Here is a 14,995-nt window from a genome sequence, read left to right on the forward strand (position 1 = left end):
AGAGTCACTGATGGCCGAATAGTTGTGGGGGGGGGGGGGTTTATTGCAAAAAGGGGGTTACAATTCAGATGTGACTTATCAGATATCAGTATACAAATACATATATAAAACACAGACAAAATTATATAAAGCTTTGCCAGGGGAAGCTTATATTACAAAGAGAAAGAGGACCATATGTTGACAGTTTTAACCGCCTTTTTGTTGTTGGAGACAGAAATCAAATTAATAATAAAGCAGAACTTCATAGAGAAAAAGTACAAAATTAGGTTTTTTAGCGCTGAATTTACATTTATGAATGTGGAATTTTGCCAACAGAATTAATACATTTATAATGAAGTACAACTTTTCTTTACTTTGACTTCTATAAAAGCAAAATACAACATTCTTCCACAATAAGGCAAAATCTATATAGATATGGTCAATGATAAATTTGCTTAGGTTTTGCCAAAATGTTCTGGTGTGTGAGCAATACCAAAAGAGGTGCAAAACAGTTTCTGGGTGGTCTTCACAAAAAGAACTGTTTGTATTGATGTCTCTTTTAAATTTAACCATTTAATGATTAGCAGGGTAATATCTGTGAATTATTCTAAACGACACTTCCTTCACCTTGTTTACTATCTAGTATCTGTGAGGAATCATCCAAAACTTTTTCATTTACAAATCGGTTCGAATAAAATGTAACATTTGGAATAGAAACAATTTCTTTCTGAAATAAAGCACGGATGTTCTTATTATTTTGAGGAAGTTGGGAAAAACAGATTTTACCTACTGGTGATTCAGCCACATCGGGGAGGGAGGCAGAAGTAGGTGGAAGTCTGCCAGTATATCTAAAAAGCATGATTGTGCCTGATGGAATGTCGTCAAATACAATTGCAAATTCTCTTGGCATAACTGGAATGTTATATGTTGATTAAAAAGTCGCCCCTCTCCATTAAATAGCTGGTCCACCATCAGAATCTGATTGAGTACCCAATTCTCAAAAAAGAGTGATTTGTTCTTATATAATATATCTCTATTAGATACCTGTGAGGTGAGAAATTATGCTTATAAATTAGAGACCATGCTAAAAGGACCTGCTTGTGAAAAGTGGATAGTTTTACAGGGAGTTTGTCCACACTGTAGTTACAGTTTAGAATAAAGACCAGACCACCAAAGCGAGAGAATATATAGGGGGGAATAAAATTCCAAATCAAGACAGGGTTTTTAAGGAAATGCTTAGCCCAATTAATCTTAAAAGTATTATTTAGAGTATTGAAGTCCAAAAAGTTGAGCCCACCAGATTTTTTGATATAATGGGTACAGTTTTTCCAGAAGAAGTCAAAAAGCATTCTATTAATATCTTTACAAGTTTTGCTGTCCAGGTGTAAAGAGAGAGCTGCGTCTGTAAGCCAGGATATCTCTTCAGCCTTAGTAAGTAACACTCTGCCTTTTATAGATAAGATCCTTTGCAACCACTGGTTCAGTTTGTTCTGAGTATTTTTAATGATTGGTGAGAAATTTAAAGGACATCTCACTTTCTGATCTTTAGAGATAATAATACCTAAGTATGTAACTTCTTCCTTGATTGGAATGTTGCAAATTGTTTGTATGTTACAATCTTTTAAAGGCAACTGTTCATATTTATTAATATTTAGGCACAGACCAGAGGCCTCTGAAAACTGCTTAATTACTTGAATGGCAACAGGTATCTGGTTTGCGTTTTTTTAAAAGACTGTGGTATTGTCAGCAAGCTGACTGATGATGATATCTCTGCCCGCAATAGAAATTCCTTGTATAGCACTGTTACCGACATGAGTTGTGAGAATTTGTGTACAGAGTAAGAACAGATAAGGGGAAATCGGGCATCCCTGACGAATGCCCAGTTTCAGATTAAATCTATGGGAAGTTCCTTGTTTCAGTTTGATAGAACTGTTGCCATTAACATATAAGGTTTTAATTGCTTTACAGAAAACATCCCCAAAACCAAATTTTTCTAGAGACAGAAAAATAAATTGGTGTTCTATTGTATCAAAAGCCTTAGAGAAATCTAAGAAGAGGATGAAGCCATCTTCAGATATCAAGTCAGAGTAGTCAAGAATATCTAATACTAGTCTAATATTGTTAGAGATGTGCCTATTCCTCATAAAGCCTTATTGTGTCTCATCTATAATTGTGTCCAGAGTTTTTTTAATTCTCCTGGCAAATATTGACGCCATAATTTTGTAATCATTGTTTAGCAGACAAATGGGTCTCCAGCTATCAATAAAAAGGACGTCTTTTCTAGGTTTGGGAATCAATGTGACCAGCCCTTGAGTGAGGCTAGGAGGAAGGGCATCATTCTCTACATGGGACCGTCAATGCAGGCTTTGGTTGCTTACCCCCTTGGTTGGCCACCATAGCTTCTCCTACACGCTTGGAAAGGGAGAAGTGAGTGATGACTGATGGTGCATTCAAGTACTGTCGAAATAATCAGAATCTTTTTTTCCTGCTTAAAACTTTATTGCAAAAAGAGAAATAAAGTGTACATGGGACATAAAGAACGGGGTTGGGAGGGTTACAAATTACTTAATGTAATCCAAGCACCACAAAATAAAAGTAATGTAATCTGATTACTTTTAGTTACTTTTGGATTACTTAAATGTCGAATAGGCAAATGAAGAAAAGAGAAGTATCAATGATGCGTTTTCTGCTCAGTGTATTTTTAGAGAAACATGTACAAAATCTTCCTTTCCCATGAAATCAAAATCCATGTTTGAATGTTTTTATGATATGCTTTGCACTATGTCACCACTATGGCAGTATCTGAGCCATCAAGGCTGCTCTGCATCAACTCTGTGATTCACAGAGTTTCCTGATGGACAGATAGCTTTACTTGGTGCTGTTATTAGCTCAGTTAGCTGTGCAACTGCTGGTCAGATTAGCTATACCCGCACTGGGAGCTCGGAGCACAGGGGGAGTATATAGCTGATGATACACGGGGCAACTTTTTGAGCAATGTTGGGAAATCTTGCTGGTGGCAAGTCCGACTATGTTCAGCTGGTTAGCTTGGGTGATTAGCCGGGCTGCTAGCGGTTCAATTAGCTTACTCAGCTCTGGGGTACCAAGAGCCAAACCTGGCAAGAAAACCACCTCGGGACTGTATTCTCTGTCGGTCTCGGAGGCTGTGTATGCTGTGCTCGGGTCTGGTCTGGTTGCCATGTTCACTCACGTTACTCCCCAACCCTGAGAATAGTATACAGTATAAAAGTAGGCTACAGTGTAAAAGTATACAGAACTTTTATTTGTGCAAAATCACGTATAGCATATACATATTTTCCAAACATATCATTTGTAATATGGTTATAATGGTTAATTTGCTGTCAGTGTAGAGTGAACTAGATGTCTGCATGTTGTTTATATGCTCTGATAATGTTAATCTAAAACATCTTTGTAGTAGCGTCCATGTTGATTCCACAAACACAATTCATAAGAAGGACTTCACCACTCAGGAAATGGGAGAAGCATGTGAATACACCGTGAGCCATTGGTTGCAATTCACAACCCTCACCACTAGATGCCACTAAAGCTTACACGCTGAACCTTTAAAGAGGGAATTATTCAAACAAGTCATAGACATCTGATGGTAGGGGGTCCCTTTGTGTTCTATTTGATATGCTTGTCGTATTTATATAAATACTTAAACTGAAAAGTAACTAGTAGCTGTCAAATAAATGTAGTGGAGTAAACAGTAAAACAATTATAAAGTTGCATTAAATAGAAATACTCAAGTAAAGTACCTCAAACTTGTACTTGAGGTTTTGAATCCAAAACTTTCACCTGTACTGCAGTGACATTAAGTAATCATTTTCATCTTACTCCATGTGTTTAAGTATTCGCTCCTTCGCTGTCAAGATGCTGTTAAACTCCACCTGACCAGTCGTCCAAGCAGGATATAAAACAAACAGTGAGGATATTTTCCCAGAACAGTTTGTCCCCGTTCTGCTTCAGCAACAGACGTCTTGCTGATGATAAACAGTAAAGGCCTTCTACCATTTGTGTTTTCCAGTGGACAACAAGTGCAGCAAGTGCTTCCCTACAGGGAGTGTAACATCATTTCAGATTCCTTTTTAGTGATGCAATGAACATTCCCACATGTTGGTGTGAGGGACTTTCACAGGCTGTGCAAGCTAAACCGAAAAAAAAACAAAAAACCTTCTCTTCCTCTTGGGGTTTGTAATCTATTTCTGATCAGAGCTACTAACAAAAACAACATGACAAAACTTGATGGCAATAATGAATAATATATTACTGTACCATTTGTTAAATGATGATGTATTTTAGTTACAATGTAGTTTGTTAGGTTGTTACCTAACAAGCAAGGCTGGATTACCAAATGGCCAACTTTACCAAGGCTTAGACCATCAGGGATTCCAAAGGGCATATGTGCAGTGTGTGTCAATTAGTTTGGGGTAATGTGATCAATGGTAAATTTGTATTGTAGTGTGCTCTATAGCACAATGTTAGCTGAAAAGATAAGGACATTTAAGGTGGCTCCTCACCAATCCTGAGAAACTGTCTTTGTGGAGCGGCCTTGTGTCAATATCTGGTTTACTGTTATTTCAGTTCATATTATGCTGAAAGTAACTGATGACACGCAACAAAGTTGGGGACAGGTAGTATTCCTTCCAGCACAGGAACGATTGGTTTCTGCAACCTCGTCTTCTAGAAATTACATTTATACATCACTATTTTGTTTAGCCAGTTACAGTTTAAGGGAAACGTTATGTCTGAGGATTATGTTTTGTGGGAACGCTTTTTTCCGGAAGGAAGTGCTACAGCTATACTGAACAAAATTATAAACGCAACACTTTTGTTTTTGCCCCCATTCATCATGAGCTGAACTCAAAGATAAAAGATTTTGTCTATGTACACAAAAGGCCTATTTCCCCAAATATTGTTCACAAATCTGTCAAAATCTGTGTTAGTGAGCACTTCTGCTTTGCCGAGATAATCCATCCACCTCACAGGTGTGGCATATCAAGATGCTGATCAGACAACATGGGGATTACACAGGTGTGCCTTAGGCTGGCCACAATAAAAGGCCACTCCAGAATGTGCAGCGCAACACATCTCCTTCACATAGAGTTGATCAGGTTGTCTCTGAAACACCTAGAGACTGCTTATGGTAGAGAAATGAACATTCAATTCACGGGCAACAGCTCTACTGGACATTCCTGCAGTCAGTATGCCAATTGCACGTTCCCTCAAAACTTGCGACATCTGTGGCATTGTGCTGTGTGATGTAACTAGAAGCACTGGTACCACTTGGAGAGTTCAAGTCCCTGGTTGCAGATGTCATTAAGGACTGTAGATGTTTCCCATAGGCTAGATTCTTTAAATCTATGTATAGCTGTCTTGGAAGATATTTTAATGTATTTTATTGCCATATGTGTTGTCAGTGTCACTTTAAATGTTGTTTTGCTGCCTTTCTTGGCAAGATCTCCCTTGAAAAAGAGTTTATATCTCAGTGGGCTTTCCCCCCACAAAGGTTAAATAATAAAAGCTATATAGGCTAATGTACAGCAAGCTGCTTGGATATTAAAATAGAATTAAGTGTACATTGAATAAATGTAGCCTACTCACAGAGGTTTGTTTTGTATAAATCAAGAGTTAAGATGTAGCATAATAGATACAAATGACTATATAATAATAATAATAATAATAATAAAATAAATAATACTTATGAATAGATGATGAATACATAATACTGATGTTGATGACGACTCGCCGACTATGTCCACCTTCTAAACCGAGTGATAAGTTAGTTCTAATCCTGTGTTAACACAACGCCGTCTATCTGCTGTACATTCACTGGTCATTCTGTGTATGTATTTCACATTCCCAAAGGAAGTGAGTGGAGCTGCTCTCAGCCAATCAGATTTGCGGATAACGCTCCGACAACAAACAAAAGATCGAGGCTAGCTGAGCTCATTATACTTTGTCGATCCGTCTACCCAAACGTTAGTTGTTACTTTGTTCACAACAACAACCGTCTCCTCTGTCTTTTAACTACTTTCTTTTGAGCCTGCGTGGCAGACAGTCTTCTTCTGGCGTCTCTATTTGTGGCTTTGTGTCAGCTAATGTCAACCTGAGCCATTTCAGCGATCGCTTTGCCTTTGCTGGCCAAGCTAAACGCGTTAGCCAGGTTAGCTACTCGGCTAACCAGCTCTGGCTGCCTCTCTACAACCAGCAAAGCCAGTTAGCTTAGCCTGCTAGCTAGCTAGCTTTGCTAAACCTCCCTTTAAAACTTGACTGACACAAGTGTCTCTGGCTTGTTGCTGACAAGCCAATTTACTAAAACTCGTGTCGTAGCTATGTCTGGACAGTCATCGGGCTGTGGGTTTCTCATGTCGGTTGTTGTCCACGGAGACTCGGCTCTGAACGAGCAGGAAAAGGAGCTCAACCAGCGACTCCGACTTCTCTATCCAGCCGTTAATGAAAATGAGACTCCGCTTCCTCGGTCCTGGAGCCCGAAGGACAAGTTTAGCTACATCGGACTGTCTCAGAACAACCTCCGTGTACACTATAAAGGTATGACACAAAGAAACACTCAAGTTTAGCACTTTATTGCCCAATGCTAACGCCAACTTTGCTAACCTTAGCTTAGCTTGACGGTTAGCTGATCAAAGCCAGCTGCCGTTGGGGCTAAAAACAAACTAGGCTAGGCTAGTGGCTTCATCAACAAGATCGAGGACATCTTGCAACCCGACCAGCTGGCGAGGTGTATCCAGAGCCAACACTGACCTACTAGCTCGTTAGCTTCCCTGCTACCCTGTTAACCAGTTTGCCTGCGATCTTAGCTGTCACTATGAAGCTTTCAAGGCGGATGATCTGTCAGGCCATCTTTTGAAATATAACAAATTACACGTAGATGTACAATCATCCATTAACACATCTCACTTATTAATGGTAGCCAAAATAGACAAGGGCTAGACAGCAATTTTGGTAGGCTAATGTAGCGTCATTAGGTAATTAAATGACAGGAAATACACTGTCGAATGTCATGTCTAACGTTAGCCTAAATTACTCCAGTGAGGTAACGTTAGTTATTGATGACAGGGTAGACCTAGGTAGTTCTTTGCTGCTGAAGGTTTAATATCAAGTGTCTTGTCTGACATTCAGGTTGACTAGTTGCTTAGCAAATCTATCAAGGGGGGTTGGTGCAGGCCTACAAGAAAAGGCAAGACAAAAAAAAAAAGAAAAGGTGTAACTATGCTTCCTGGGTGTGTTCTACTATTCTGGGTCTGACCGGCTCTCTGCACGCACTTTTCCTTGTTACAACTAGAAGGTTCTGGCTCTCTTCAACATTCACCTGCATCTCTTATTATAGCAGGTATGTAGATGCTGAGTAACTTAAACATTCAATGGAAACTTTTACATAAACCACCACCAGGGCCGATAACCACTTGAAACAGTCACACTTTTTGTATTGCCACAGCAGTGTTAAGCTGAAAATCTCAGGCCATCTGTTACTAACTAGGTTTTGCTATGTCAAATGTCCTAGTGTTTTGGCACTCATGGGATGGAATCTGAATCATGTTGGCATAAATGAACTGAAAATGGAGAACAGTTGTTATCTACAAGTATCCATCATTAAATGCCTTATGTCATGGCCACTTAACAAATGTCACTTGCCTAAAATGTTATAATACAGTCATAGGAACTAGAGCAGAAATTATTGCTTGATAATGATTGGTTGATTGATCTGCACCGACTTTCATAAGCAATAAACCGCTTATGTCACTTTTTAAACAAAAATGCCAAATATTCACTGGTTCCAGCTACTGAAAATAAAGTGAATAACTTTGGGTTTGGGAATGTTTGTTTGGCAAAACAAGATTTGAATATGTCAGTTGTGCTTTGGGAAACTGTAACGAGCATTTTCACTATTTTCCCAAGAACTACATCAGTCCTGCATTTTGAAACATTTGTTTTTAGAAAAGAACAACAGTTGTTTGCAATGATGTCACACATTTGCCAGGTGCACATGGTGATATAGTTCACATTTCTAGAGAACATATCTGAAGAGCGAATAAGCAATGCAATATCTTGTAAAATATTGTATGGGAGAAAGTAGGAAAAAGTATTATAATGACAATATCAGATTACACAACATATACCAAGAGCGTTTGGGATTGCAGATGAAGTCTAAATAAGACAATAACACAGTAACTGCACTACCTTATTCATCATGAGACTTCACAATGACTGAGGATCAAGTAGTCAAATCAATCAAATTTATTTGTCACATGTATTCATATAAGGTGCTATCACAGTTAAACAATTGATCGATTACTTGACACAATCGTTAACAATTAATTATTTCTCTATTTTTTATTTATTTATTTATTTTTTTTATCAAGCTAAAATGACAAACATTTGCAGGTTCCAGCTTCTCAAAAGTTGGAAATAATTTGCTGCTTTCTTGGTTTCTTTTGTAAGTTTGAACGTCTTTTAGGGTTTAGACTGTTGGTTGGACATGACATGGGCATTTTATATATTAAACTTATAAAACAGTATTATATTAACTGAAAATGAAATTAATGATGTTGCAACCTTAGTTTTGAGTAGGCCTGCAAGTTCTGTGGGTGAGACTGTATTTCTTGTGTTTTCCTCACCTGAAAGGTGGATTCATCTGGCAACCATTTTGTCACAAGAACAAATGTAAAATGGATGTGACATGTTGCGTTTTAGTCTATTTACATCTATTAATTTAACCGATTTTTTTTAAGGGCTCCTAGGCTACTCCTAGACCTGCTTCATGAAACAGACTCCTGGTGAGTCTTAACAACTCTGATTGTTAACCAGCCATCATTTAAACATCCCATTAAATATGAAATGCCTCCTCCTAGGGTTGAACAATGTGAGGAAAATATACGATTGTGATTTTATTTTTTTTACTAGACTTTTATTTTTTGTAGATTAAATCCCAGGCCTGCATGCAATTACCCAAGATATGTTTGTATCTAACATAATCGCAAAATGATCTTGTTTCCCAAAACAATCAGATAAAGGGATGCAGTTGCTGACAGATTAGGTCACATTTGTTAAGATATTATCATTGTTATACATGACATTACTTGGTATTTCCAACTATAATCAACATGACATGTAGAACTTCATTAAAACTAGCAACGTAGTTCTCCACTTATTTGTAATAACTACAAATTGCTGCTAAGTAGCATCCAACAGTGTAAGCTAAACATTTCTGATATGACCACTAATAATGCTGTTGACAGCTGTGTATTAAAGCTGCTTGAGCTACAACGTTAGCTTTACACAATGACAGGACAAGTTACTTCATAGCCCAGAACCCAGGAGGTCCACATTCAGAGCATTTAAGGTGATAATATTATGACCACTGACACTTCTTGTGATCAAGGGTATGCATAAATATGCCATGGCATATTTTGGCATCACTAAGCCTTTATTTTATTTTTTTTAACTTCTACTTATTTTAAAGTCCCTCCCCACATTATATTCTACCCCAACACTGTTTCATGTGGAAATTAGTCAGACCAAAAACCAGGTATGAAATTAGCAGTAAATTATGCAATTATTGTGCACAAAGAACTACTAAATAGACTTTTTCCTGGAAAAGTAATGGGACAAGCACTCATTTGGCTTCATGTTGTTTTCTTTTTACAACACAACTTAGGTTGTAAAATGTTTTTGGTATAGAGTCTCTGAAGAAGTCCCACCTCTTGTCTGACTTAAGCCTAGTTCACGCTACACGATTTAAAGCCAGATTTGCCGGTCGACGAGCTCGGTGACAGTCAGGCTGTAATCAGTGGTAAGTCAGCAATTGATCGGCGGCCGCCAGTCGCTATGTGTGAACTATTCAACGACGCATCAAAATGGCTCCCTGAAACATCGCTGACGCCAGCCAGAAATCTAGCATGCCAAATATCTGATATCTGGAGGAGTCGGCCGATTCGACATCCACATCCAGCCAATGAGAGCAGACAGCTACTTTTTCACTGCAAAACACTTCTTACTCTCTGTAGCACAGACAATCCCTGCTACCTTCATGTGCTAATCCATTCTTTCACCAATATTCTTTGCATTTATAATTGCTATCTTTATAATAACAAACAACAGCTGTTTTGCGTTTACGTTCATGCCATTTCCCGTTTCACTTTTTTTTTTCTTGACAAAACGTGCTTTGGAGACCAGCCATCGGGTGACACAGCCGTTGTCAGCTCATGTAGTGTGTGACCCCCTGTCACCGATCAGTCATTTAGTGTGAACGTCACAATGACTTTGAGACTCCCGTCACCAGACGGCAAGTTGTGTAGTGTGAACAGAATGGCCATCGTCCAACGTTGAAACTTATGTAGTCTACACAAACCTTTAATCTGCTCAGACTAGTACTGGAGGGAAATAACTGCAGGGTCCCCTTGGTTTAAAACTTCAAAAACAAGTATGACGAGGAAATTGAAAACACAAGGGAAATTCAAATTGGTGATAATCAGCCGAAGCAGCTGTAGAACAGCATTTCTATCCCTGTATTATTAAAGAATTATCCAGTATCTATTTGTAGTGACCACACCATTTTGCTCTTGTTTCTGTGTTTTACCCTCACCTGAAGGTCATGGCAAAACCCCCAAAGATGCAGCATCTGTACGGGCCACTCATCCCATCCCAGCAGCCTGTGGGGTCTATTACTTCGAGGTGAAGATCATCAGCAAAGGCCGAGATGGGTAAGGACAGAACATACCCAAACACTTTTAGCCACGTTAGCGGTGTGGCTCAAGGTAGGGCAGTGTCTATCTGACTTGAGTCCAAAGTAAAATATCTATTAAATTAACTATTAAAGTGATTGCCATGAAATCTGGATGAATTGCAAAGAATTCGCTGGCATCATTAGTGCCTCCGGCAGGTCAACAATTTACCTGGCTATCGCTTCACTATATAACTGCATTCCTGTAAATATTGGTCTATGTTAGCATGCTAACATGCTAAATGTTTATGTAAACTTTTGTTATGTTCAGCAACAGGTTGCATGTTTGTTGTAATAATAAACTTGCCTTGCCTAATGTAAGCTAAAACCATGTATGTTGTTTTTGTTTCTATCTTTATGATTTTGTATTTTGTTGCTTCTTACAATCTGAAATAAACAATATTGCCTAAAATGTTATATGCTAAATGTTAGGATATTAACCTGCTATCTGTAGGCATATTGGCACGCTAACATGCTAATTCCAAGATGCTAATCATTAGAATGTTAGGGGCTGTGTTTGGAACGGAAGGCAGTTGCCTCGATACTGTAATAGACATCTGCCTTAGAAGGCATCACTTTCAAGTGATGGCAGCTCTGTTTTACATTAGTTTCGAACAGCCTTTTAGGGCAGCACTTACGCCCTAGCTAGCCATAGCATCAGCTAACTAGCTATTGAAAAGCCAAACGGCTATCAGACGCCTCAGAAATCATACTGAACAAATTTGGTTGGTTACAGTCACGGGCTGATATTATAGTTCAGTGTTTATTTCTCGCTAGATTTCCAAAAATCAAAGCGAGAAAACTACTAAAAACTTTTACAAACGTATATTATTCATCTCCTTTTGACGACAATCATCATCTTGACCAGTTTTCGAAAGCTCCGGCGGCCGCGCTGCTTTATGGGTAATAGTCAGCATCAAGTCACCATCGATGCTGCCTTCAAAACTGGCTGTTACTGGGGCAGCTTGAAGGCATCTCAGGAGACCGGAAGAGATCGTTGGAGCCGTTTCGAACATCACTCGATGCCTCGCTGTCCTGTTAAACACCTTCTAAGACAGCAGTTTAGCCTGTTCGAACACAGCCAACATGTTGCCCTGCTAAATATCAACATGTGAACATGCCGATGTAGCTCATGCTAATGTTAGCACTCATCTTATAGGACAGTTGAGATGTACGCTGATTGAGCCAAAGTTACAGCCACACTAACAAAATGGATGAAAGAAAAGTGGAGGGACAACTTTTCTACAGTTTTCTGGTGTATGATAAACTTGAGCTTCATGGGGCCACTAGTGAGGTAATGGACTTTAAATATTGTTAATCCTATAAATGGCCTACAAACTCAACTATCATTACTAATAAGCTGCTTGTACGCAGGATGATATGCAATTTTTCACAAGGTTGAGAGTTGCTCCAAGCTTAATTTTGGTAACAATGAAAGGCCAAACAAACTACTGGTCTAATCTAATCTGGATTTATATGCACTGTAACCCTGCAGCATTGTGACTCTCATTGTAGCTTCTTGTTACTTAAGACATAACTTACCAGCAATTTTACCAAATCTACATGCATATATTTACTTACTGCCGTAAAGTGTTGAGTAATTGATGTTAGGAATTTGGTCCTTTGAATTCGGGGGAGGTAGTTTGGAGTGGATCTCCTGTAGAAAGCCCCGATTTAATCATCAGGTGGATCAGAAATCATCTAAAGAAAAGAGGATGGCCCACTGGAGATTAGTCATATTCATATTCTCTTCATATTAGAGTTCTAATAAAATGTCTTTGAGCATGCTGTCCATGTCTGTCTGTCAGTCTATACATGGATAGATATAATCGTTTGGATAGGCATTGTTTGGGAGTCAGAAGTCAGGTTTATTCCATGCCCTGTGTAGCAATAAGGCTTTTAGAAATTCATACGGGAGACTGCATGACCCACACAAATGTCATGAAGTGAAAGCATTCTCACAGGGCTATAGGTCAATTTGTAATCCCAAATTGAGACTTCAGTCTTCTAAAGGGCCTCATTTTACAGTATAACAGCCAGTCACATGAATTCCCTGGTTGGTTTAAACCAGTTGACCCCCCTTGACCCAAGATGTCTGAATACTTTTGATAGTCCAAAAAATGTCCCCATATTTAATTGGATTCTGCTGGGTGTGATGTTAGATGGTTAGGAAACAGGACGTCAAACTATCTGATTCAAAAGTTTAATTAAATATTGAGCAGTTTTCAGCCACACTAGCAGCTTGGCTCTAGGGATTGTAATGTCAGTTGGTCTGTCAGTCTGGAACTTGACCCCGAGAGAAATGCATGTAAAATACAAATATTCATGCTCCCAAGAGAATCACTGTGGTGATCCCCCTGACTTTTCATTTAACACCTCCAGCAGGTCAAAATGTCTAAGTCATTAGACTGTCACTGAGATATATGACGGAATTCCTGTCAGCCTCAGCTGTACTCAGTGGTTAAAGCGTTGTCTGTGCTTGCGAAAGACAACATGGTGCAGGCCTCCACAGAGCTAGGTGAGCTATGGTTGGTGTATGACGCTTTCTTTAAAATACAAAGTACAGACAAAATCAAGATTACATCAAGATTTTTCTACCTGAAGAATACACAAAACGCAGCATTCTTCATTGTCTTGCAGCATGGCCTTCTGTCGCACCTGGCCCACTGGGCACATGGAAATCACTTTCTGCGTGTGCACCTTACCTTCTGGGTCACTGTGTCTTTCATAAACAAAGCTTAATTACTACACAATATGCTAAATTGAGCTTGCTAAATACTGCATGATAAATCTGCTAACTGTTAGCACCGCTGGTGAAGACGATATATGAATTGCAACGTTGTTGTCTCTGTTGTTTGTTGTCAGCGTGGCCGTGGACAATTATGGAAGATGACGAGCATGTTTATCAGCAAGACATGATTGGTGGCTGATCAGTTGCTGGTCACTTTTTTTTTTCTTTGATTTTAAAAAAATAAATGAGATTGTCATTTGTGTGTCCCACAGGTACATGGGCATCGGCCTCTCAGCTCAGGGTGTAAACATGAACAGACTCCCTGGTAAGATGTCTGTTTGTGCATTTGCTTTGTCTCAGTATTCATTGCCACTGCCTTTTGGGTGTGGTGAGAAGAATTTGTCTGTTTGTGTGTTTCACTGTCTGTATCTACTGTATATTATACTTTGAAACTGTATTTGAGTGGGTGTTATTTTGTCTGTGAACATATTGTCTGGTAGAGATTAGCCTTGGCTGTACTGGGTGTAGGTGAGACTGAGTGAGAGACTGTTCATTTCTGTGTTCTGTATGAATGATCTGTTTGCATATTCATGTTTTCTTATTGTTGGAGAAGCTGATGTACAGGATTTCTACACACGTGTGAAAAGCCTGTAGAGGTCAGAAAAATTAATGTGGTAGAGTCATTTAGTCAAGGTGTTCTCCCTCCTACCACGTGCATATAGGTACACTATTTAAAAAAAAAAAAAAAAAAAAAAAATCAGTGTAGCAAACAAAAAAAAACAAAGCTAAGAAAATCAGTGTAGCAAACAAAAAAAAAAAAAAAAGCTAAAAAATCAGTTAATCTGTTAAATTGAGATAGCAAACTAACTATTTTGTATATTGAAGGGACATTTTTATCATATTTATTATGATCCACAAATGGGGGAAAGCAGCTAGCTTGGCTCTGTTCTAAAAAAATTTTTCCTCCAGATGTTTTTGTACTTTCATTAAATAAATGTGGTCTAAAGGTGCTTTAAGAAGGCAAAAAAAGATTACAAAGAAAATCCATTTCAAAACTGGTATCAACCACTTCAGTATGCAACGATTTCTGCAGCCTAGGAGCTGCTGCTGTTTCTTTTCTTTGCCATGGCATGGTACCATTAAGATGGTGTTGGTAGATGTCAGCTCTGCGCTCCACAGAGGTTATCAGGCCACACAGGAGCCCAGACACCCCCTCACCAGTCTGAGAACTGGACCCGCCCAAGAGCTGCAGTCATTTTCGTACAAAGATAACAGGAAGCACAGAGCAAACTGCAGTCCCAGCTGATGCATAGATGCTAATGAAAACTCACTAATAGTGAAGAACTGATGCCAAACTGGTTCAGAGTAGACTGCTCTCTTCCAGTGATGAATATGGCAGAATTAAGTCAGCAGTTGCTCACAGGACCCTGCCACTTAGAAACAGCCCTTAGGCCATCCATGCTGCAGCAGAGGCTGCTTACCCCCCCCCCCCCCCCCCCCCCCCCCCCCCCCCCCCCCCCCAC

The 14,995-nt window shown here is 39.1% G+C and overlaps 1 protein-coding gene across 3 annotated transcripts in view; it reads left to right on the top strand.

The window, feature by feature from the left end:
* Positions 1 to 5,863: 5,863 nt before the first annotated feature.
* ranbp9 (RAN binding protein 9) overlaps positions 5,864 to 14,995 on the top strand; it is a 27,331-nt gene continuing 18,199 nt past the window's right edge. The window contains exons 1-3 of one of the 3 annotated variants that reach the window (XM_046052488.1): positions 5,864 to 6,549; positions 10,610 to 10,721; positions 13,745 to 13,797. In XM_046052488.1, coding sequence (XP_045908444.1) covers positions 6,333 to 6,549; positions 10,610 to 10,721; positions 13,745 to 13,797 — 382 coding nt within the window. In that variant the 5' untranslated portion in view covers positions 5,864 to 6,332. The remainder of the gene's footprint in view (positions 6,550 to 10,609; positions 10,722 to 13,744; positions 13,798 to 14,995) is intronic. The other 2 variants (XM_046052486.1, XM_046052487.1) reach the window with 2 other exon arrangements.

This window comes from Micropterus dolomieu, linkage group LG06 (genome assembly GCF_021292245.1).
Source record: "Micropterus dolomieu isolate WLL.071019.BEF.003 ecotype Adirondacks linkage group LG06, ASM2129224v1, whole genome shotgun sequence".
Lineage (NCBI taxonomy): Eukaryota > Metazoa > Chordata > Actinopteri > Centrarchiformes > Centrarchidae > Micropterus > Micropterus dolomieu.